General features: G+C 41.8%; 1 protein-coding gene across 1 annotated transcript in view; it reads left to right on the top strand.

Moving 5' to 3' along the window:
* Positions 1 to 26676, top strand: part of C17H4orf45 (chromosome 17 C4orf45 homolog) — a 135612-nt gene that overhangs the window by 40275 nt on the left and 68661 nt on the right. Inside the window, exon 2 of the mRNA XM_018061490.1 lies at positions 11460 to 11692. Within this exon, the coding sequence (XP_017916979.1) occupies positions 11460 to 11692 (233 nt within the window). The remainder of the gene's footprint in view (positions 1 to 11459; positions 11693 to 26676) is intronic.

The following is a 26676-nucleotide window of genomic DNA, read 5'->3' as shown; positions in this document are numbered from 1 at the left end:
CCAAATAAATAAACATTTTGATTATTTTTTTGAAAAGTAACCTTATTTTGGGGGGCTCCAAAATCACCGCAGATGGTGACTGCAGCCATGAAATTAAAAGACGCTTACTCCTTGGAAGGAAAGTTATGACCAACTTAGACAGCATGTTGAAAAGCAGAGACATTGCTTTGCCAACAAAGGTTCGTCTAGTCAAGGCTATGGTTTTTCCAGTAGTCATGTATGGATGTGAGAGTTGGACTGTGAGGAAAGCTGAGCGCCGAAGAATTGATGCGTTTGAACTGTGGTGTTGGAGAAGACTCTTGAGAGTCCCTTGGACTTTAAGGAGATCCAACTAGTCCATTCTGAAGGAGATCAGCCCTGGGATTTCTTTGGAAGGAATGATGCTAAAGCTGAAACTCCAGTACTTTGGCCACCTCATGCGAAGAGTTGACTCATTGGAAAAGACTCTGATGCTGGGAGGGACTGGGGGCAGGAGGAGAAGGGGACGACAGAGGATGAGATGGCTGGATGGCATCACTGACTCAATGGACTGAGTCTGAGTGAACTCCGGGAGTTGGTGATGGACAGGGAGGCCTGGCGTGCTGTGATTCATGGGGTTGCAAAGAGTCGGACACGACTGAGCGACTGAACTGAACTGAGTCATTTCAATAAAATGTTTATTTTTGCAGCAATGTAACCAACAATTTGATTCTAGCAAATAGAGAAGCTTTCTGTCTAAACGATGCATGGAGAAAGTGTCAGATAAAAGACACACATGAGACCCCCTCCAGATCAGGGGTCTTCAACTGTGCCCTGTCGACCAAATCTTGTTCAACCCCTGGTTTAACTACAGCTGAAAATGGTTTTGACTTCCTAAGTGGTTTAAAAAATTCAAAGAATAATTTGTAACATGTGAAATTATGTAAAATTCCAATTTTAGTGTTCATAGGTCAAGTTTCACTGGTATACAGATACACTTTCATCTACATACTGTCTATGGTTTGTGCTGCAGAGTCAGGGCTGAGGCGGTGACAGACGTGGCAAAGCCCCAGAGCCTGAACCGTTTCCTTTGCAGCCTCTCCTAGGACAGTTTGCCCAGCTCTGCTCTAGCTCAGAAGGTCTGAGAGGAGCACCGCCCTCTCTCCCTTGCACTGTGTGAAGATGAGTTCATCTGGGACCCCTGTCTTGCCTCTACCTTTCTGTTTCAGCGTTAAGTCATCTCTTCAAGCATGAGAGCGTAAACACTAAATGAATTATAATTCATGTGATCAAGAACCAGACGGTAAAGTAGCCACTTCAAATAATGCTATGTGTTATAAAAGTAGATTTTAGGGCTTCCCTGGTGGCTCAGAGGGTAAAGCGTCTGCCTACAATGCAGGAGACCTGGGTTCAATCCCTAGGTCGGGAAGATCCCCTGGAGAAGGGAATGGCACCCCACTCCAGTACTCTTGCCTGGAAAATCCCATGGACTGAGAAGCCTGGTAGGCTACAGTCCATGAGGTCACAAAGAGTCAGACACGACTGAGCGACTTCATTTTCATGGTCCAGTGGTTAAGAGTTCCTCTGCCAATGCAGGGGACACGGGTTCTGTCTCAGGCCTGGGAAGTTACCACGCCTAGGGGCAGCTAAACCCATACATCTGAACTGCTGAACCTGTGAGAAGGTTCAGCCACCACAGTGAGAAGCCTGCTCACCACAACTGGAGAGTAGCCCCTACTTGCAGCAACTAGAGAAAGCACACTTGCAGCAAATAAATAAAATTGAAAAAAGTGGATTGCAAAGCAGTATAAAAAAATAATTTGCATTGGGTGTGTTTTCCCTTTTTTCCTGTGACGAGCTTCTCAAATCTCCGTAGCAGACAAGTCAGAGGGCTCCCACGTTCCTCCTTTCCAGGGAGCCGCCGTTTTGTTTGGTCACATAATTTGGCCTCATATGACTCGGAGTAAAGCCCTGATTCATCCATGCCAGTCACTGAAATCCAGTCCTCTTGCCAGGGCTTGGTTTTAGGAAGAGATAAATGACTCAATTCCCACCAATAAAATGAGAGAATAATTCACCTGGGTTTTCGAGGAAGGGCTTCTCCAGTGGTGAAGCACCGCCCCCCGCTCCTTGGGTATTATGATACCTTCAGCTGTGACAGCTTCCCTGGAGCCTCAAGGGGAGCTTGCCTGAAGGCAGCCTGGTCCCCTGGGGACTGCAGAGCACAGATCTAGGTAAAGCCTGTTCTTCTGAAAACAATACTGGGCTACAGCATTAAGCAAGTCTGGATTCTTTAAACCTCAGAAGATCTTACTATATGACACAATAATTTCCCTTATTATTTAATTCATTTGCAATAAATTTCCTGTTACTTGCAGTGCAGTTTTCCGGTGGGTCTTTAAAATTAGTTCTAAATACATATGTCTTGTTACTATCTTTTCTCATGGGAACATCTTGAGCCTGTCTTCATGAATGGCGAAGAGTTACTTATCATAGATTGACCATTTTGTGCACATTTATACGAGAAAATTCCAAGTCAAAACCAAACAAAATAAAACCTATTTATTGTCTACTTAGATTTTCTCTTCACACGAGATAAACGTGGAGAATCATCTGGTTGCAGTTTTGTCAAGATGAGTGTGTCTGTTTTATTTTCTAAGTGAAAGCCCCGAGATGTTTACAGAAGTTTTGATGTTACCTTCTTTCTGTGCTGCTGCTGCTGCTGCTAAGTCACTTCAGTCGTGTCCGACTCTGTGTGACCCCAGAGATGGCAGCCCACCAGGCTCCTCCATCCCTGGGATTCTCCAGGCAAGAACACTGGAGTGGGTTGCCATTTCCTTCTCCAATGCATGAAAGTGAAAAGTGAAAGTGAAGTCGCTCAGTCATGTCCGACTCTTAGCGACCCCATGGACTGCAGCCTACCAGGCTCCTCCATCTCACCAGGGAAAACACGGAATTATATACTTTTAGATTACATCAGCAAGTTCATGATAAAGTAGCTGTTCTTTTAACAAACATCACCAAGCTTTCGCTTAGTGCACCATACTGCCTAGAATGCTATGGAAGTTTCAAAGCAAGTAGAAGACAGTTGGAGTCTCTAAGGGAACTAACTTGGGGCCACTTGATAAGCAGAGAGACAGGAAGCTCCTAAAACAGCTGAGAAGCCTGAGCTCACACATGAAACATGGATCAAGCTGTACTTTACAGTTTCAGAGAATAATGAAATCTGTCCTGAGAGCAGACAATACTTTCTGAAGGAGAACATGGTCTCTTTAGACTGTATGTTACCCCAGTCCATTCAGGACTATTCTCCCATCTATTGATCACCCCCCTGGGGATACTGTGTCTCCTTCCCTTGTGTACATCTGATTATGATTCCTTCTTTATATATCTAGTTGTAGATGATCTTTTCTGCTTGTCTTCTGGATTTTTGCATCAACAGTTGGTCTTTAAATAGTTGTAATTTTGGTTGTGCCATGGAAGGAGGTAAGCTCAGAGTCTTCCCCTCTGCCATCTTCCAAATACATATTGACAAATTGAGTCTTTCAGTTCACTCAGTGGTTAGATCTATTGAATAATTGCATGAATTTGATTGAAATGTGCTTTTTAAAATGTTCCAGTCCGTGAGTCCCTCCTGTGCTAATAGTTGGAAATGGAGAATCCTGTGTACATTAGCAGTTACAACAATTAATCTCCATTATTGTCTCTTCTCCTTTCCCCATGTGCCTATGTGTGACAGGTGTCCCTTAGAGTTTAGTATTCGCATCTTGCCCTCTGACCTCTGTCTTGGTATGATTCCCCCAACAAGTCCTGCTGTTCTGCATGGTGCATTTGCAGTGGCCTGTTTATGCCCATATCGTCAACATATTTTCAAATGTATGTATTAAAACAGTTCCATGTTCCACTCAGTACCTTTTGATTTATTTCCTTGGTGTGTTTCATTTTGGTCACTGAGGTGGGGAATTAGCCTCATGAGGCCATATGATGGGATAAAGTGATATTCCTGTGAGCATCTACCGTTCTCTGTTCCAGCTACTCAGAATAAGTGTTGTGAAAAGCAATTCTTTCTCTGACCTCACCCTAAACTGTTGTATCATGAAGTCCAGACTAGGAGGGTCTAAGGGAGTTCTGAAAATTAGAGAATTGCTTGCTTTTCCCTCAGCATGACTTTATATACTTGCCATCTTATGCTGGAATTCCTTTTTTTTAATATAATTTATTTATTTTTGAGTGTGCTGGCTCGTCATTGCTTTGTGTGGGCTTTCTCTAGTTTTCGAGAGTGGGGGCTACTCTTTAGTTGCAGTGTGCGGGTTTCTCACTGTGCTGGCTTCTCTTGTTGTGGAGCACAAGTTCTGGGTTGTGTGAGCTTCAGTAGTTGTGCTGGGTAAGCTCAGCAGTTGCAGTTCCCGGGCTTGAGGGCACAGGCTTAGAAGTTGTGGTACCCAGGCTTAGTTGCTCCACGGCATATGGGATCTTCCTGGACCAGGGATCAAACCTGTGTTCTTGCATTGGCAGGCAGATTCTTTACCACTGAGCCACCAGGGAAGCCCTTTGGTGGAATTCTTTAATTCCTTTATTCAATAAACAATTTCCTTCAGCATTCAACACATGTTTCTTGAGGACCTACATGTTCCAAGCACTGTGTTGGTCATTAAGACTTTTATAGAGATTGCTGCTGCTAAGTCACTTTGGTCGTGTCCAACTCTGTGCGGCCCCACAGATGGCAGCCCACCAGGCTCCCCTGTCCCTGGGGTTCTCCAGGCAAGAACACTGGAGTGGGCTGCCATTTCCTTCTCCAATGCAGGAAAGTGGAAAGTGAAAGTGAAGTCGCTCAGTCGTGTCCAACCCTCAGCGACCCCATAGACTGCAGCTTTCCAGGCTCCTCCGTCCATGGGATTTTCCAGGCAAGAGTACTGGAGTGGGTTGCCATTGCATGCATATAATAAATAAATATATGTGTATAAAAATATAATAAATAAATGATATATGCATGAGAAAGAGGACATTTTCCATTTGCCACCTGGTGGGTATTATGCTTAGTGAAATAAGTCAGACAGAGAAAGAAAAATGCTATATAATATCACTTATGTGTGGAATCTAAAAAAGCCACACACTTGAGTAACATTGTGGTTACCAGGGGCTGGGAATTGGTGCAATAAAACAGATGCTGTTTAAAGAGACAAACTCTGAAAAATAAGGTACAGACTCAAAGAATAGCAAATAAGCCTAGAGATCTAATGTACAGCATAGCGAATATGGACAACAATATGGAATTATCAGAATTGCTAAGAGACTAGTTTTGATTAGTTTAGTCCATCCACTAAAAGGAAATGATAGACGTGCTAATTATCACTATAATGGTGATCGTATTAGAGTATATAAATGTATTGACTCAACATGTTGTACACCTTAAATGTATACAGGATTTATGTCAAATCTATTTCAATTAAAACGTTTTTAAGTGTTTACAAAGATAAATAAAAACCTTTACCCTCTAGGAGCTTACAAATAGAGTAGATCCAATTAATACAGTATTTTTAAAGATGAAATCAAAAGAAACTACTGTGAAGGCAGCATGCTGAGTGTCTAATTTGGACTTGGCAGGATTTGAGATGTTTTCCAGAAAAGGCAGCACTCACAGTAAGCCTTGAAAGATGAGTTCTGATCATGAGAAAATGTGAAGGACAGTAAGACTCCAGTTTATGAAGACACTAGTCAGCCATCCTAAGAAATCTGGATGAAAAAGATACAGGCCCCAGAGAAAACCATTTCATGTTTGTTAGGAGACATAAGAGCTGAGACTAGTTAGAAGGTTAGAAGCCAGCTGAGAGATGCTGAAGGATGGTTTATTAATATCACCTGCCTCTCAGTGAGAAGAGACGCTCCTTGAAGGCAGGTCTTGGCTTTGTTCGCTGCTCTTTGCATAACACTGGGAACAGTGCCTGGCATATAGTTCAGTCATTATTTGTTGAATGAATGAATGAATGCATAAGTCAGTGAGAGAGCAAGTGAATGAATGAGTTACTTCATTAATTAACCGAAACACTGCAAACGCAGGAGAGAAATCAGAAAGAAACACCTGCCTCAGGATGGAACTTTTTTTCTCTGCTGACACGCGCCACAGCCAGGGCCTTTCCAGGTGCTGGCAGCAGGCGACACTTGTTGGGAAGCCGTCAGATTTTCTGATCTGGGCTCTTTCCAGCCTCCATGGCATCTGCTTCCTTCCTGTCCCTCATCTTCAGAGACTGACAGACTCTGGCTTCTGGGTCGAATTTGTCCTGCCACCTGCGAGCAAAGAATGTTCTTTATTTTTTCAAATAGTAGGGGGTAGGGGAGTGGGGAAGCAAAAGAATAGCAGCTTGTAAGATGTGAAAATTACATGAAATTAAAATTGCAATGTCTGTAAATAAAATTTTATTTATATCCCAGCCACGACCATTTGTTTACATAGTGTCCGTGGAGTTGAGACAGAGGCTGTATGCCCCAAACACAAAGTGAAAAATATTTCCTCTCTGGCCCTTTTGTGGGAAAAGTTTGTCAACCCCTGAACTAGAAGAGCTCTCGGGAAAGGCTTTGAAGTTTATTCACAATAAGACATAAATTATTAGTGAAAGTTCCTAAAATATACTTTAAAAAATATAACAGGTAAGACAAAGCATCAAATTAAAATGAGAAATGAACAAACAAGAGAGAGGAAGAGACATAAATAGTCATGTTGCTGTATATTATGTGCCAGATCATCAGATAAACACGTCTTTCAACAAAATTATCTCCTCTCCCTCCAGCAAGGCCATCAGACAGGCATCACTATTTTTTTAATCATTTTTAAAAATTAAAATTAATTAATTTTTAATGCTGTGTTACTTCATGTGTACAAGATAATGATTTATATATATATATATAGTTTTCAGGTTTATATATTTATATATATATAAACTATATATATATAGTTTTCAGGTTCTTTTCCATTACATGTTCTTGAAAGATATTGAACATAGTTCCCTGTGCTATACATTAGGTCTCTGTTGATTATCTATGTTATATATAGTGGTATGTATTTGTCAGTCCCAGACTCAATTTATCCCTCCTCCCCCTTTTTTCTTTTGGTAACCATAAGGTTTTTTTTTTTTCTATGTCTGTGAGTCTATTTCTGCTTTGTAAATAAATTCATTTGTATCCCTTTTAAATTGGATGACAACTATAAGTAAGATCGTATGGTATTTATCTTCGTCTGCTTTCTTCAGTTAGTATGATAATCTCTAGGTTTATTCATGTTGCTGCAAACGGCAGTTTCCTTCCTTTTAAAGGCCGAGTGGTATTCCATTGTATATTTGTACCACATCTTTTTTTCCATTCATCTGTCAATGGACATCCAGTTTTCGTCTTTGTCCTGGCTATTGTAAACACAGGAGTGTGTGTATTTTTTCTCATTTTATAGATGAGTCTAAATTCAGAGGCTGAATAACATTCCCTGGGTCACAAAGCCAGCATAAGACAAAGTCAGGATTTGACCCTACAGTAGTTTGGCTTGTAAACTACATCCTCAGCTGTAACTTTAGAATTTCAGACACTAATGAGCAGGTCATGTTGGGCATATACAGGGGAGAAAGGAGCTACCCTTTGCCCTTGAGATCATAGTTTCTCCAGGGCAGGGAGATGAAGAAATGAGAACCCATGAAGTTGGCTCAGGTGTGAAAGGAAGTACATCTCCGTCCCACATCATGATGTGAGCCTCTGGGCAGAGGATCAGTGCTGGGCAGCTCTGTTCAAACATTACAGCTGCCGGTCATCCACTGGAGCTGATCTTCAGGTATGAACGAGACCTCCAAAACAGATGGGCACGTGACGATTTTATTAACCCAGGAGCTGACAGCTTCATGATTGGCAAATGAGGGGTGGAGTTTTGGGGAGAGAATGAATGATCCAAAAAAGCTTCCCATAGGATGATAAACAAATAGGAACTCCCCAAGGGACATAGCAACAGTGGTCGAACAGACATCTTAGTTGTCAAAGGAAAAATAGAGAGACTGTGGATTGGACAGGGATTGGGAGTTTTGCTTTTAGGCAGGGAATTGGATCCAGCAGACAGTCTTGGCTCTGGAGGATGAGGATCAGAATAATGAATCACACACAGCCAGACACCTATGGAGCTGCCCATCAGGGTAACCTCATGTCTGCATTGCTGGCTAAGCAGTGACGGTAGATCTTTTGGTTATGTGAGTACTGGGCTGGCTCCAGGGGACGGCTGTGAATCTGGCTCACTGAGGATGGTTGTACCAGCTGGCTCTGCTGTGAAGGTGGGTGCCTGTGTCGGCTCCACAGCCTGGGAGAATTGTCCCAGAAGTTCCTGTACCACGCACACTGTATCACGCTATTTCCAAAGCACACAGGAGATGGCGGGGGGTGGCGGTCAGGAAAGTCCAGTGGCTCGACTGAAAAGCCAAAGAGAAGCTTGATTCTCTGGGGAGCCCCTTTCCCCACGCTTGACCTGCAAAGCACATGCACTTTCCACGATTCTGTCTAAAAAGAAGTGTTTAGACTCAGCTGTCAAGAAAGTGTTCTTTTAAAAAATGTATTGCGGTCCACTGAGTGAGGAGGAGGAACTACAGACATCTGCTCTCACATTGACAGTGGCGTGAGGGGACGACAAAATTTCAGCAACTGAAGCATTACAAAGAGGATCATTATTTCCCCAACTCTGCTGGTATCTGCAGGACGTGTACAGGTGACCCAGTGGAAAAAAAGATACACGTTTAAATCAGTTTGGTAAAAGCTGGGTTACATAATTGCAAACAGGTTCATTTAGTGCAGGATTTCTCAGAACTTTTAAAATGCTTTTTGTAGGCTGGGAATTTCTCAAAGGCAAATGGACATTGTCCCAAATGTACCTGATGGTGGAGCACCCCTGCCCCCACCCAGGCATTATCATATCACTCATGGGAGCAGCATTAGGGGAATGTTTGAGAAAACACTGGTCTACCCTAGTGGCTCAGATGATAAAGAATCTGCTTACAATGCAGGAGAGCCGGGTTCGATCTCTGGGTCCAGAAGATCCCCTGGAGAAGGAAATTCCAATCCATTCCAGTGTTCTTGCCTGGGAAATCCCAGGGACAAAGGAGCCTGGTAGGCTACAGTCCATGAGGTCACAAATGGTCAGACACTAACACTTTCACTTTCACACTTGGGAAAACACCAGCCTAAGCATACCCTGAAATTTCAGCAAGACTAAAACAGTCACAATTTCATCCTGTTTGGAGGAGATTGCAAATATGTGCTTATGGCAGGAGCTTTGTAAGTGAGCCCTAAGCACTGGTTAACTTGGGAGAGAAAACAGTTTTTCATGCTCAGGCCACTCTATACAGAGTCCTTTTGCCTGAGTGAGAACCTGCAGTCATAATGGATTCATCACAGGAAACGAGCCAGTCAACACGCAGGTATCCCAGGGAGCACGGTGATTAGGAAGCTGGGGAATCATCTGCCCGGGTCTTGTGTCTGGAGAGCTATTTCTCATGTTTTCTTTTTAAAAAAATTTAAAATTATTTTAGCTCAGTTCAGTTCAGTCGCTCAGTTGTGTCTGACTCTTTGCAACCCCATGGATTGCAGCACGCCAGTCTTCCCTGTCCATCACTACCTCCCGGAGCCTACTCAAACTCATGTCCATTGCATCAGTGATGCCATCCACCCATCTCATCCGCTGTCATCCCCTTCTCCTCCCACCTTCAATCTTTCCCAGCATCAAGGTATTTATTTTGATTTATTTTTGACTGCACTGGGTCTTCATTGCTGAGCATGGGCTTTCTCTAGTTGCGGTGAGTGGGGACGCTCATTGCAGTGGTTTCTCTTGCTGAGGTTTACGGGCTCAGTAGTTGTGATGTACTGGCTTAGTTGTTCAATGTTATGTGGGATCTTCCTGGACCAGGGATCAAACCCACGTCCCCTGTGTTGGCAGGCAGATTCTTATGTACCCCTAGGGAAGTCCCACTTCTCTCATTTTCAGTTTCCTTGGAAAGCTTGGAGGATTTTTCTAGGAACAGATTTGTTACCATACTGACCTCTCCATCAGAGCACTTAGTCAAACTCCCAACTACTTGTACTCTGAAAACCCTGAGCTCAATGACCCAAGACAAAACCAGAGGGGCCCTGGGGCCAGAAGGCACCAAGTGACACCAAGACCGTAGCAAACCCTCTGTCTCCAAAGTCTGGGCTTCCCCTCAGTAAGAGGACTGATGCTCCTTTTTTCTCTCCAATCTGCCCAGACAGTGCTTCAGCCACTTTGCTTCTGGGTCTTCTGAGACCCTTCCTGGGGCGCAGTTCATCGTCTGTTCTAACCAGACCGTTCTTGGCTTCACTTTACACATTTACATCAACTTTCAACACCAATTGTATGTAAGCGATCTTTTCCCAGATCTCCTCTTATGTTTGCTTGTTTTGCCCACTTCCACAATTCATTGATTCCTTTTTGTTCATTGTCTTTCTTTTAAAATACCAATATTTATTTAATGCCCCTGCCTTTGGGCCTCTTAATCTGACCATTTTCTCCATCTTCCCATGGCTTCTAATACATTTGGGAAATTTTCTAATCCTCATTTCAGGATTTTATCTCTCTAGATAAAATATTCCAATGTTTAAAGACCAACATCCTGCAAATGTGGTATAAGTGAGAAGTTTTAGTGTATAGAATGTGTCAGCTATTCACAACAGCCAAGACATGGAAATAGCCTGCTGCCCATCAACAGAGATGGTCATACAGACAATGAAATATTACTCAGCCACAAAAAATGAAATAATGCCATTTGCAATAGCATGGGTGGACCTAGAGATTATCATCCTAAGTGAAGTGAGTCAGAGAATGACAAATATTATATGTAATGGCTTATATGTGCAATCAAAAATGATACAAATGACATCACCTATGAGACAGAAACAAGCTCACAGACTTAGAGAACAGACCTGTTGTTGCCAGGCTTGACTTGGAGCAGGGAAGGATGGACTGAGGGTTTGGGATTAGCAGACAAACTACTTTATGTATAGGATGGATAAATGACAAGGTCATGCTGTGTAGAAAAAATTAACAATGTAGTGAATCAACTATATTTCAATAAAATAAAAATTTAAAAAAAAAGAACATGTTTGTATTAAATTGGTTATAAAGAAAGCCGTGTAGTGGGGTGATTAAGAGCTCAATCTGTGTGACAGCCTGTCAAGGAGTGAAGGGCTTGTTAGCTGTGACTCTGGACAAGTAACTAATCTTTCTGGGCCTTGTTTTCCCCATCTATAAACTGGGAAAAATAATACCCCGTACTTCATTTGGTTATTATAAGGAGCAACTGAATTAACATATCTAAAAAGCTTACGGCAGCACCTAGAACATAGTGAGTGCACACAGTCATTAGTGAATGCACAAAATCATTAGCTAGCATTATCTCCACTGTTTAGAATAACCAAAGCATCTCAGAATAAAGTGCGGAGGTTTTCAGGTTTTTTTTTCTTTCTGTTTTAAGGCCCAGATTATGTAAAAGATCACCTCCCTCAAGTTGCTCAGCACACTGCCTATATAGGAGAAAAGCATCCTGCAATAGAGAAAACTGGAGATCTCAGATATTTATGGAGGCCTGCCTCGAACAGAAGCTTGCCAGCTAAATATAAACCTGAGTATGTTGGTGAAATTGGCTGGGGAATACCAGAGTATGATTTTATCAACAAAACAAGGCTTCAGACTGGCTTTCACATCAAGGTATTGCTCTTAAATTTATGCTCCTCCTCAAACATTGTTTGCTTTTTTTTTTTCTCCCAATGAATAGTCAGTTTATTTTTTCCAGACTAATTTTACAACTAATTTATTATTAAAATTAATTGAAGCAGATAACAATACAGTCAAAATCAAGTAAACAGAAAAAGTTTTAAGTACCTCACTGTGATTTCTAGCCTTGGGTATAATGTCATAAGGACTGTTACTAGCAAAATGCTCCATCATGTATTGAAAAATCTATATGTCAGATTTTCAAAAAAAGACTTGCTTTCAAATAAACACCAGGAACCATCAAAAAACAAAAACAAAAAATCTCTGAGTGATAGCTGTTTGGTATCCATAATATTAAATATGTCTCCAAGACTTCTTCACATTAAACTTTTTCACATCAAATGTATTGATCTAGGAATTGGAAAAAAATCATTATATTTGTAGGGCTTCTGTTTCACCATCAATATAGTAAATGATAACAGCTTTCACTTGCCCTCCCTGCAGTTTTCTGATTTAAATGCTTTCTGAGTTTGCTTCCATAGGAAACGTTGTGTCCTGGACTTGTCCTTGAGAAGCAAAGGGATTGGAGTTTGTGCATAAAAATGACTGTGTGGATAAAAGTACTTGGCTGCCATCACCCTCTTTAAGTCCCTTGAATACATGAGAGGAGGGGTGTGAAGAGAAGGAAGCCGGAGGCAATGCAAAAGCATTTGCACTTGGCTTTGGCACACATCCAGATTCCCGTCTATGCGGTGACATTCACACACATTCCTCCGCTCTTGAGCGGCTCGGTGAGTGGGTGGTGGTAAAGCAGCAGTCTGTGCTGGACGTCATCCACAAACCTAGAAACCAGCCCCAGAGATTCAAAACCCACTGTGCGGATCGTGCCCCTAAGTCAGGCCATCCAGGGCGGGTAGCAGGAGGGCTCTGAGAAAGCCTGCCTTACCTCCCTTCGGTGATGCGGATGCAGGCGTGAGCACAGCCAGTCTCCTCTGAAACAGGAGAGAGCACAGGTGATTTTAGAAGCAAAATCTGAGGATTCAGACTTTTTCCCTGCCAGGCCTTTGCCTGGAAATTGAATATGTATCAATGACGCAGCAACAAATTGGATATATATCAATTGCCTTAATTCCTGAGGCAGTTACTGCAACCTCATGCGCATGCTTGCTCAGTCATCTGGCTCTGAGACCCCACGAGCGGTGGCCCTCCAGGCTTCTCTGTGCATAGAATTATCCGGGCAAGAATACTGGATTGGGTTGCCATTTCCTCTTCCAGCGGATCTTCCCAATCCAGGGATCAAACCTGCATCTTCTGCTTTGGCAGGCAGATTCTTTACCACTGAGCCACCTGGGAAGCTCACAGTATTATACAGAATGGTTAACAAAGTTAAAGCCTTTTTCTGGACCAACCTTCAGCAGTACCCGAGAGCAGCTGGGAGCTCAGGCTTTGGGGTCAGACAGCGTGGGTTCCACTCCTGCCTCTGGTCAGGTTCAGCTCTGTGACCCTGGGCTCTGAGTTCACCTCCCTGGGTCTCCGAGCCTCCTCTGCTCCATGTGGTGTTCAGGTGTTCACTTCCTGAGACCACTTGAATTCCTATCCCACCCCTGCCACCTCCTAGCTGTGGGAGATCTTGGGCCAGTTCCTCAAGAGCGCTGTGTCTCTTCATCATGGACCCGAGCGTTTGCCTTACTGGGCTGTCATGAAGAAATATCTGCCAACTGCTGGGCACAGTGTCTGCCACACAGCCAGGCTCTAGGTCTGGAATGATTCTTAACTTCCCAACATAATGTTTTCCTGCTACTGCTACTGCTAAATCGCTTCAGTCGTGTCCGACTCTGTGCGACCCCATAGGCGGCAGCCCACCAGGCTCCCCTGTCCCTGGGATTCTCCAGGGAAGAATACTGGAGTGGGTTGCCATTTCCTTCTCCAATGCATGAAAGTGAAAGGTGAAAGTGAAGTCTCTCAGTTGTGTCCGATTCTTCAAGACCCCATGGACTGCAGCCTACCAGGCTCTTCCTTCCATAGGATTTTCCAGGCAAGAGTACTGGATTGGGGTGCCATCGCCTTCTCTGACTTACATACTAAACCCAAAAAATGAAAACACTTTTAGCTTAAGTTAGGAATAAAAGGGAATTTCCTAATCTGATATAGATAATCTACAAAAAAGGCGATTACAATAGTGATAGTTGATAAAGCAGTGAAACATTTCTCTTTAAGACCAGAAACAAGACATGGATGCCCCAAATCCTGATTTTTTTTCATTCAGCTTTGTCCTGGAGGTCTTAACCATGGAAGTAAGGAAAAAAAAGTATAAAATGTGTAAAGATTGAAATAGAAGAAGTAAAACTATCATTATTTGCTAATATGTTTGTCTACCTAGAATACCTCAAAGTATAAGTGAATTTGGTAGTCAACAGGACACAAAATCCAGGTGTAAAAATCAATTTTATTTTTACATACCAGAAACAAACAGAAAATGCAGCAAAACAGGATACTACTTACAATATCATCAGCAAATATTAAGTATGTAGGAATAGATCTTTAAAAAAGATGTTCTGGTACAACCTTATAAATCAACTATATGTCAATAAAAAGAAAGTTGTCCTACACATGGAGAAAAATGATAAAACCATTGAAACAGGATGTAAACAAGTGGAGAGATATATCATGTTTGTGAATTGAAAGATTCAATATCATAAAGACTGAATCATAAAGATTCTATATCATAAATTTATCAGACTGATAAAAATAATTTCCATGTAATTACAATAAAAATCTCAACTTTTCTTCTGCAAAAAAAAAAAAAAAAAGACTCTCTAGGTATCATTCTTGTTGTGAGTTATAAAGAACACAAGGAACATACTCAGCACAGTGCCTGGCAAGAGGTTAACACCCCGATGTCAATAGTTAGGACTGTGGTTTTGTAGTTAATGTCAGCCAGTGACACAGAAAAAGGGCTCAGGCTCCTAAATTCCACCCTGTTCCACTCAGGCAATGAAGATGAAGATCAGAAACTTGGTTCAATATCAAAAGAGATCACTAGTGAGAAGAGAATGCACCAAGAGCAAGGCAGCCGATTTGCAGAGAGTCCAGAACTTGGGTGGCGTTGTGGCTTTTCTCAGGTGATGCCCAGTTTTGTGCACAGCCCTCGAGTTGTCTCTGTGTTGAGTGTGTGGGGCTGTGAATCCAAGACCCACGTCAGCCACAACTTAACCTTCCAGGAAGGGATTTATTCCATTTCTTTGGATGAAACATCACAGATGGTTCCAACTCTCAGCCCTGCTTGGTTGTGTGGTTCTCATAACCCGGTGGGACTGCGTGTGAACCAGACAGAGCTCTCCCCACCTAGGGCTCACGTGGAAGCTGGCCTTGTTTGGCACAGGCTGTGACGGCTTGTCAGCTGTGCCCCAGCATTTGACAGTAAATATTTTCAAAGATGTATCTGTCTTAAGTTTGATTTTTTTTTTTTGGGGGGGGGGTGTTGTACTCTGTGGTATGTGGGATCTATTTCCCTGATAAGGGATTGAACCCATACCCCCTGCATTGGAAACATGGAGTCTTAACCACTGGACCACCAGGGTTAAAGAATTCCTTGGACTTAAAACTTTATCATGAGAGCAAAAGGATGCACTGAGAATGACTGTGCATACTGTACTCTTGCCTGGAGAAGCCCATGGACGGAGGAGCCTGGTGGGCTGCAGTCCACGGGGTCGCGAAGAGTCGGACACGACTGAGCGACTTCACTTTCACTTCTCACTTTCATGCATTGGAGAAGGAAATGGCAACCCACTCCAGTATTCTTGCCTGGAGAATCCCATGGATGGAGGAGCCTGGTGGGCTGCCGTCTATAGGGTCACACAGAGTCAGACACAACTGAAGCGACTTAGCAGCAGCAGCCGCACAGGTCAAGATCCACATACGATCTACCTACCAGTTAAGGCCTAGGATTTGTTACCAAGTTTGTTCATTCCCCCTCAACCCCCTGGCCAACCCCACACCCAGGGCCTGGCTCCATTCCCTCCTTCCTCTGTATCCAGGACAGCCCCAGATTCGGACTCCTTATCCTCGCAAGTCCCCAGGCAGCCTCTTCCAAGCAATGAGAAGAAACTGACATTTGAGCTGATACACACTCATCCACTACGCCTAGAAATGAGTCCCTAATCACAAGTAAAATGTGAGTGCCTGTGCCGTGAATTCAGGCTCCTCGCCTAGGAGCTGGACCATTCCTTCACGCAATGTAACACAGGGCAGCGTCTCCATCCATGCCCTGTTCCCTCTCTGGCTGCCTGTCCTGGGTGGTCTTCGATCCCACCCGCCACCATCGGCATCTATAAAAGTCCCACCAAGGTGCCGCTTTGTTTCTGATTGCAGAGACTCTTCAGTGGCTCCCGCTGCAATAGCTCAGAACCTGGATTTTAATCACAAACTTTGATCTAGTGGGTTTTTATAGCCTGAACAGCTGCTCTTCCTAATTCACTGCTCCAGGTTCCTGTAAGACCGGCTGCTAAGAAAGCTCGGGCACCTGCAGTAGACTTGGTGACATGCCTGGGGCAGCTGCTTCCTGCCCGGTCATGGTCTCTCCTCTTTGGAGGCACTGGAAAGGGGTTGTAGGTCATCTGGATTTGGGTAGAAAGATAACTTCCAGGTTGAGTGACACCTGAAATATTTCCCCACTTTTTCAGAGGTCAGTAAAAATCACAACATCAGGTCTCTTTTCTGGGTCTTCATGTGTTTAGCTATTTCTTACTCTGGTGGGGGGCCACAATGCAATGATGATTCATGTGTAATAAACCAGCGAAGATCACTGCTTTTGTTATTTTCATAGATTTAAGAGCAGTACATTTTTGTTTTTTTAATGGATCTGGTCTCTGACAAACTATATGTGTTGTTTATACAACGATATATGGAGACCAGGACTTCCCTGGTAGTCCAGTGGTTAAGAATCTGCATTCCAATTCCAGGAGATGCAGGTTCAATCCCTGGTTGGGGAACTAAGATTCCACCTGCCTCGGTGCAACTAAACCCTTGCAGCACAACTAGAGAGAAACCTATGCACCACAACAAAGACCCAAAGCAGCCAAAAATAAATAAATAAACAAGTAAATACATAAATATTTTAAAAAATATATGGAGACTATTGAAATCTTTGGTTTCAAACTGAGGAGCTTCTCTAAGTGGTCCATAGGTGGGCATGTGTCCCACCCATGGGCTTTCATTAATCCAGGTCTTGTCATGTCCCTTTTTTGCTCCTGCATCTGACCTCATGGCTAGATAATTTAAGACACTTGGCTTTCCCGCAGAAACAATGTGATAGTGGACTTGAGGACTGACTCTTCTCAGGTATAATCCCAATGACCATAGTAAATCAATTAGTCATAACAGATATTACAGCCAATATATCATACAGTGTCACATCTTGAATGATGTGTAGAAGGTAAGAAAGAGAACCATGGGGATGCATCAGTAATATATGTATATGGGATACAGTGTGATATAATAAAAAGGACATTTTTTTGAGGTTTTGAAATTTCTGCCTCCTGTTTGACCCAAATTCCTGAGTGAATACAGAGGGCTTCTCTGAGTTTGATGGACATGGGAACAGACTTCTTGATAGCTGTTCAATAAATTGATCCAAGGTTGGTTTCTTCATGAAACATTTTTCTCGCCATGAATTTATTTAGAGAAAGTAAACACAAAAGAGCTGTTTTTGTGGGGATGTAAATTGTTGTACCCACTGTACAGAACAGTATGGAGTGTCCTCAAAAAACTGAAAACAGACTCAGCAATCCCACTCCTGTGCATACATCCAGACAAAAACATAATTCACACGGATCCCTGCACCCCAGTGTTCATTGCAGGACTGCTTACAATAGCCAGGACATGGAAACAATGGAAATGTTCAACAAATGGCTGGATAAAGAAGATGTGGTACATACCTACAACAGATTATTACTCAGCCATAAAAAGGGGAGAAGTAGTGCCGCTTGCAATAACATGGAAGGGCCTAGAGATGGTCAGAGTGCGTGAGTAAGCGGGATGGAAAAAGAAATTCATCATATGGTATCGATTCTCTGGTTGTACTGCATGGATTTAGTTGTGCTGAGGCATGCGGGATCTTAGTTCCCCAACAAGGAATTGAACCTGCAATTGGAAGGTGGATTCTTAACCACCGGACTACCAGGGAAGTCCCAGTCTCCATATTTTTGTATAAACAGCACATATAATTTGGCTGACCAGATCCATTAATAAAAAAAACCGGTGGAATCTAAAGTATGACAGGAATTGACTTACTTGTGAAACAGAAACAGACTCATAGACACAGAAAGCAAATTTATGGTCACCAAAGGGAGAGGGGATGGAGGGAGGGATAAATTAGGAGTTTGGGATTAATAGAGACACAAGAATGCTCAAACTACTGCTCAATTGTACTCATCTCACACGCTAGTAAAGTAATGCTCAAAATTCTCCAAGCCAGGCTTCAGCAATACGTGAACTGTGAACTTCCAGATGTTCAAGCTGGTTTTAGAAAAGGCAGAGACACCAGAGATCAAATTGCCAACATCCACTGGATCATGGAAAAAGCAAGAGAGTTCCAGAAAAACATCTATTTCTGCTTTATTGACTATGCCAAAGCCTTTGACTGTGTGGATCACAATAAACTGTGGACAATTCTGAAAGAGATGGGAATAGCAGACCACCTGACCTGCCTCTTGAGAAACCTGTATGCACATCAGGAAGCAGCAGTTAGAACTGGACATGGAACAACAGACTGGTTCCAAATAGGAAAAGGAGTGCATCAAGGCTGTATATTGTCACCTGCTTATTTAACTTATATGCAGAGTACATCATGAGAAATGCTGGGCTGGAAGAAGCACAAGCTGGAATCAAGATTGCCAGGAGAAATATCAATCACCTCAGATATGCAGATGACACCACCCTTATGGCAGAAAGTGAAGAGGAACTAAAAAGCCTCTTGATGAAAGTGAAAGAGGAGAGTGAAAAGGTTGACTTAAAGCTCAACATTCAGAAAACGAAGATCATGGCATCTGGTCCCATCACTTCATGGCAGATAGGTGGGGAAATAGTGGAAACAGTGTCAGACTTTATTTTGGGGGCTCCAAAATCACTGCAGATAGTGACTGCAGCCATGAAATTAAAAGACGCTTACTCCTTGGAAGGAAAGTTATGACCAACCTACACAGCATATTGAAAAGCAGAGACATTACTTTGCCAACAAAGGTCCATCTAGTCAAGGCTATGGTTTTTCCTGTGGTCATGTATGGATGTGAGAGTTGGACTGTGAAGAAAGCTGAGCACCAAAGAATTGATGCTTTTGAACTGTGGTGTTGGAGAAGACTCTTGAGAGTCCCTTGGACTGAAAGGAGTTCCAACAAGTCCATTCTAAAGGAGATCAGTCTTGGGTGTTCATTGGAAGGACTGGTGCTGAAGCTGAAACTCCAATACTTTGGCCACCTCATGCGAAGAGTTGACTCATTGGAAAAGACTCTGATGCTGGGAGGGATTGGGGGCAGGAGGAGAAGGGGACGACAGAGGATGAGATGGCTGGATGGCATCACCCACTCGATGGACATGAGTTTGGGTGAACTCCAGGAGTTGGTGATGGACAGGGAGGCCTGGTGTGCTGCAATTCATGGTGTCGCAAAGAGTCGGACACGACTGAGCGACTGAACTGAACTGAACTGAACTACATATAAAATAGATGATCAATAAGAACTTACTGTATAGCACAGGAAACTATATTCAATATTCTATCATAAGCCATAAGAATAAAACCAAAAGAATATGAACATGTATCATGGAACATGTATATGTGAACATGTGTGTGTATATATATATATATATACACACATATAATTGAATCACTTTGCTTTGTAGCAGAAACTAACACAACATTGTAAATAAACTGTACTCCAGTAAAACAGATTTTTAAAAAACAAGCTCCTCTTGACTATTTACTATTTGAGGAAGGTACTATGATTCTTTTCCCTTACAGAGGAAGGAATGGAGGTCTTGACAGCTGAGGCCCCTTGCTGAAGCTGTACAGGGGGTCAATGATGAAACCAGGATCCCAGCCTAGGCTGTGGGTTCAGGGACTTAGTGGGAGTCCAGCATGTGAGAGGGGAAATGAAGTCAGAGCATGGGGCTGGAGCCACAGCGGGAGGCACCTAGCTGGGTGAGCACTTTTCCATGCGGCAGGGTCTGGCCGGGTCAGTCCCAGCTCTTTTGTCTCATAAGCACCTCTCCTTTCTTCATGGGGCCTCAAGTGTCTACTGGTACCCCATTCTGCATCATTTACACACAAGATGCTTCATTCATAATACCAAAAAATGAGTCATCAGTAGTAGATATAACCCACTTATTTGATAAAATAAGAAAGAGCTCAGTAATAGTTATTTTCTGTATTGTTTGTTCCTTTATTAAATCTTGAAAAACTTTTTATTGGAGTATAGTAGATTTATAATAGTGTGTTAGTTTGAGGTGTACAGCAGTGATTCAGTTTTACATACAGAACCACTGTATGTATACATACATACGTACGTATATCTATTTTCCCAAATTCTTTTTCACTGTATGTTAATACAAAATATTGAGTATAGGTCCCTGTGCTGTACAGTAATTCCTTGTTGTACAAATGATATGATATGATATTTGTCTTTCTATGTCTGACTTCACTCAGTATGATAATCTCTAGGTCCATCCATGTTGCTGCAAATGGTATTATTTGATCCTTTTGAACGGATGAGTAATATTCCATCACATATATATGTACCACAACTTCTTTATCCATTCCTCGGTTGATGGACGTGTAGGTTGCTTCCATGTCTTGACTATTGCAAATAGCGCTGCAATGAACACTGGGATCCCTGTATCTTTTCAAATTGTGGTGCTCTCCAGATATATGCCCAGAAGTGGGACTGCAGGTTAAAATGGTAACTATATTTTTAATGTTATTATCTTCAAGCGTCTACGTATTAAGTTCTTTACAGTGTTTTAAAACATATCATCAAATATTATCTCTGGCAATTTGGGAAAAAAGAGAAATGAGATTCCTCCCAAACTTCCTTCCAGCCGCACCCTGTGCATTCTTCCAAATCCCACCTTCACACAACAGTGTCCTGGAAATTTTTCAAATTAACCTAAAATAGAGAAGTATTGTTGGTATGGAGTTGATCAGTATGTAGACTCACACAGACACACATATTTCAGAATTTCTGGGTGTTTTTCACCACAAATTTCTCATTTATGTTTGGGTTCATTTAGGTGAATCACAGTCTCATTAAAATTCCTAAGATCTCACCCTCATGTTGTTAGCAACACAGAAGACTTTTAAAAGATAACAAAGCTTCCTTTTTCAACCAAGTTATAAAAGCAAAATAGAAAATAGCTTTTCTAAAATTAGGTGTGCCTTGGAATGGCTGCTGTTTCTTTCCCAGATGGGTGTGTGTGTTTAGTTCTCACAAGTTATTTGAGTCCTAACAGTTTGTTGTTTAATATAAAAATAATTACATCAGCACCTTTCATCCTTAAGTGCTGTGTAAAGTAGTGCCTTTCTTGATACCACAGGAAGCCACTAGCTTGGGAAGGCCTCATAGTGACCATCTGTGAGCAAGGAGAAACCTTGGCTACAAAGCCCAAATAGCCCTCCATTTTTGGGAAAATAGTATATTGGATTGGCCAGAAAGTTCATTTGGGTTTTCCACATGATATTATGGAAAAATCTGAACTAACTTTTTGGTTAGCCTCATATTAACATTAACTTCCTAATGCTGCTGCTAAGTCACTTCAGTCATGTCCGACTCTGTGTAACCCCATGGACTGCAGCCTACCAGGCTCCTCTGTCCATGGGATTTTCCAGGCAAGAGTATTGGAGTGGGGTGCCATCGCCCTAATACACAGGTGTTAATATTTCCCCATTTCATAAAACTTGGCTTTCTATTGTTGCTGTCGTTTAGTTGCTAAGTTGTGTCTGACTCTTTGCAACCCCATGGATTGTAGCCCACCAGGCTCCCCTGTCTGTGGGATTTCTCAGGCAAGAATACTGGATTGGGTTGCCGTGTCCCCCTCCAGGGGATCTTCCTGACCCAGGAATCAAACCTGTGTCTCCTGCATTGCAGGCAGATTCTTTGCCATTGAGCCACCAGGGAAGTCATGGCTTTCTATAGGATTCCTCAAGTAGATTGAAGGAATCAATTGTATCTGAACTCCCAGAAAATAAATTTTAAGTTCAATGCTTCCTTCCTGGAACAGACCATGAAAACAAAAAGCGAGATAGGTATCACTGACATGCACTCTCTGTGCTGCGTCCAAAGCGGTTCTGTGGACAAAAGGTTGGTACCTGGGCACTGCCTGTCCACGTATCACCAGGCTCCCCAACCCCAGGTAACTGGCTTCCCAGTCAGTGTGGGCTTCCTCCTGGCTGTGACTTTATGGACGATTTTTGGTGAATTGGAACAAAACAGACATCCTGATCCTCACATCTTTTGTTAGGATATGGAAATGTGAAAACAAAAGAAAGGATGGGGAGAAAGAGAAGAAGGGGGGAAGGAAGGAAATAAACTCAAAGTAATTTAGAGTCTAGTGAGTGTTTTATTTCTAATTAAGGAAGGCTAAAAATGTGCCATGGTGGTTACCACCTTCTGTAGGGCTTAACATACATGTTGACTATGCTTTTCAATAAAAATATAACCTTTTAAAAAATATTGCACTTCTTAAAATTAGTATTAAGCATACTCCATAGGTTTTCAACAAATATTATTTGATGATGCTAACAAGATACAAAGCTAAGAAAAATGTATAAATTAGAATGGGTTCTAGTAAACTTGACATTTAACTCCACAATCAGGCTTCTTTAAATATACTGTCAAGAATTCAGAAACTTGGGCTTTATCTAACATCCCAGGCACAGGTGGCTAAAATACCAGGACATATGTTTTTTGAATCTGGCATTTATCCTGGCTTTTTGAGATGTTTGGAAGAAATTCTAATATCATTATAAATTTAGGATTATAGTTTTCCCTATTATTCATATGTAACACTTCTGCAGTATGTCAGCTGTGTTGACAAAAGTGCCTAGAATGCATAGCAATCTGGAGCTAGCTATTCTCTTCGCAGGACTCAAGAAATCTTTATTGAGCAAATTGAAAACAACCCATTCAATAGAGAGGCCCCTGGTATGTGGTCCCACTGTCTCTGGACACAAAGAAAATGGCACTGAAAATAAGCGCTTTGGGGCCCATACAGGCTCTTGCAGTTGGGGAGGAATTCATAGGAAGTTTCTCTGTGTTGTCGTCATTGTTGAAGTTTTTAGTGTGACTATTGGTGGGCACAGTGCCAGGCACATCTCAAATGGCTATAAGCAACTTGAGGTGTGAGATCTGTCTTACTTGACTTTCTATTGACAGCATCCACAGCCTTCCTCCTGGTACTTAGCACGGCCTAGGAGATCATAAAAAATGATGGGAAATGGAGACTGAAATCTCTTTCTTTTTTCATGCAGAGTCTTTGATAACAAACCAAGTTGAAGAAGGGAGGTGGGGGACAGGGGCTGTGGAATGAGCTTTTAAGTGTGCATGAGCTTAAGAATTATTCTCCTCCTAGCTTATTCAATAGTGATTCAAGGACTACTTAGCTTTTATTTTATTTTTTTCCTTTGCTGAAACTTAGTTATACTGTTATGTTCACAATGCCTGTGTTACCACCCCTAGTGCAATTCTGTACTGTAAAGCTAATTGGACAATTAACTTGGGAGGAACACACTTCCTAACCTTTGAATTAACAGTAGTGCCAACACATTAGAAAACTCTGAGGGTGAGAGCAGTCACCAACCAGGCACTTAATTATATTTCAGGAACTGTGGCCTGGGCACAAGCAGAGACTTGGGAACCTCCTGTGTAGCTTTCCTGTAGCTTGAATATTTGAGTCCACTCATATTTCAGACCCTGGTAGGGACCATCCGCCAACTATGGATAAAAGACTGGTTGCAGAATGATTGGTTACTCATCACAAATCCTAACAATTCCCAACAGAATAAGTTCTAGTGTTGCTAGAAGTGCTCATGTATCTTGAATTATCACGTGGATAAGGAAAACATTAATCTCCCTGGAGAAGTACAGAAAAAAACAACAGAAATATGCCTTCTTTCTGAGGATAAATAAGGCAGTTGGCATTTATAATGCTTTTCAAGACAAATCTATCTGTGTGGTCTTAATGAGAAACTGAATATGGAAAAAGAGCCAGTTGAAGAATTTTTTATTTTTCCTCTATTTACATGCTAATCTGCCCACTATTCTTTATGTTTCAGTTTTCCCATTGATAAAATGAGCATGGCATTAGTTTTCTGTTGAGTGTAATCTATTGCCACTAAATTAGAAGCTGAAGCTCCAGTACTTTGGCCGCCTGATGTGAAGAGCTGACTCATGCTGGGAAAGACTGAGGGCAGGGGGAGAAGAGGATAGTAGAGGATGATATGGTTGGATGGCATCACTGATTCAATGGACATGAATTTGAGCAAACTCCAGGAGATAATAAAGGACAAGGAAGCCTGGCGTGTTGCAGTAAACAAGAACATCTTAAAGCAACACCATTTATTTGCTCACAGAAGCAAATCATAGATCAGAAGTAGATTAGAAGTCCAGGGAAGTCTAGGCTTGATTCTCTGCTCAGAACTCACTAGGCTGAATTTCAGTGTCAGTTGTGACAATGATCGAATCTGAGGTTTGGGGGCTCTTCCAAGTGCATGTATTTGTGGATCTCAGTTCCTTGTGGCTATAGGACTGAGGTCCTATTTCTCTGCAGCTGCAGGGGACAGTCTCAACATCAAGAAGCTGCCCACACCCCTTAGTCGGTGGTCCCCTCTATCTTTAAAGCCAGCAACAGACACTCTCCCTCATGTCCAAATCCCTCTCACATTTCAAATCCCTTTTACCCAGAGGTGCCCAGATCCTTTAAAGAGCTTGAATGATGAAGTTAGGGCCACTGAGGAAAAACTTTCTTTCTTAAAGTCAGTTGATTTGGAATCTTAATTACACCTTTAAAATCCCTTCACAGCAGTACCTAGGTTAGTATTTGGCTGAATATCTGGAAGAAGGTGTATATATAAGGGAATGAGCATCTTGGAGGTCTTTAGAATTCTGTCTTCCACAGGGAAAATAATGTTATATAATATTATTATAATCTTAGAGTATTGTCAAATGGATTAAGTGAGATAAATGCGTAGAACACTTAGCATAGTATCTAGTATAATAAGTCTAAAGAAGTGGGATCTAGTATTATTAATGCCTCACTATACTATGTTTTCTTACCTACATGAATTTTAAAATTATATTATGATAAACACTTTAGAAACATAATGGAATATGTTTCTCATTATTTGGATCCTCTACAGAAAACACATACTATGGTCAGAGTCAAGGAACACAGGAAACTTAAGGTTTAGTCTGTTTGTTAAAATTTGATAAACTAATTCAAGTTATTTAAAAACAGTGCCAATAAAAAAGGGGAGATCAGGATATTATTCATATTGGTACTCAGCTCAAGCCTCCATATCCTTTGGCATAAAATGAAGTATGGGCATCTGCACTGTTGTTCACTTTTTGCTTTTTAGTAAGAAAAATGCATCACAGACTCCATGCCTTAAACACTGACATTTTTCAGGGAGATCTGCTTTGTTTCTACTCCTGCTCTGAATGTAAAATGAATGCTTCAAATGCTCTATCCACACAAAGGCTTGGTGCCCCCTTTCTCCCTTCCATAGTTCCAGTTGAGAATAGGCAGCATTATGCAATTTGGTGACCAGGCACCAACAATGAGAATGCTTCTCCCTGGCTGTGGGAAGAAAAGCAGCAAAGGGGTTAACAGTAATATTTTGCAAATGGAGGCAAGCGAAGAAAAAATTACATTAGCATAAGAAAAGGTAGGCTTAGGGGATTTTCCACTCCACTGTTGGGTGTAAGAGCTCCATGTTACCAAGGAGGAGGATGGCAAGAGAAACCCTAGTGCTTACGCTGTTCCAGAAATGCATGGCCATTGTACTCATCCTACTGAAGAGAAAGTCCTCCTAGTTACCGAGATGGGCAATGGTCCTTTCTAGTAAGAAAAGTCACAATTGGCTATATTAGGAAAAACATCCTGAGTTAAGCCTGGCAAGAAAGTAAAAGGATTCCTCAGTTATGTCACTTCTAGAGGAGAGATGGTTTGTGATTAAAAGTAAAAATATTAAGCAGTGATTTTCATTATTAACTAGAATGGACCCCAATGTCTGTAATTAATTTCACTTAAATTTAATAGTTCATTTGAGAAATTGTGTCTAACTCACAGTATCTAAATGTAATTAGCAGATATTTCTTTTTCCTTAATACCTAGATTTATTTAAAGATTGCTTAATAGAGAATATCCAATTTCAAGTTATAATTATTTTTGCTAGTTGAAAGCATGCAAAATAGCTGCAAAGATTCTTACTGATCTCCTTAGCATAGAACATACACTACTCAGTTGTTACCTGTTTCTATGAAGGTGTTGAATTCGTTTTTGAATCAGTCTTTGCTTCACTTTTATGAATAACTGACCAGTAAAAAAAAGGGGAGGATTTTTTTGATTCTGAATTTCATTAGATTTAATAACAAAGTGAGCACAACTGTCCAAATAAATCATGATGAATCTCATTAATTAAGACAGAGAAGGGTCAGCTTATTTCAGGTAAATTTCTATGACATTATGTGCTGATAACTATAGGAGAAATGGGGTAGGGTTAGAGGCTAATGAATGCATTGTGTGTTTCTAAGGAAAATCTTTCCAGATTACACCAGTGAAACTTTGGGTTATTAAAAATGAGAACAAAGATCAAAGATTATCCCAGTCCTGGGAAATTTGCCCATAAATTGATAATGAAATTATTTGTAAGTCAGTTGATAAGATTGATATTGAGGGAATAGGTGTCAGGAGTCAGTTGAGACTCAGGA

The sequence above is a fragment of the Capra hircus genome, chromosome 17 (assembly GCF_001704415.2).
Source record: "Capra hircus breed San Clemente chromosome 17, ASM170441v1, whole genome shotgun sequence".
Lineage (NCBI taxonomy): Eukaryota > Metazoa > Chordata > Mammalia > Artiodactyla > Bovidae > Capra > Capra hircus.
This window is presented reverse-complemented; position numbering and strand designations above follow the sequence as displayed.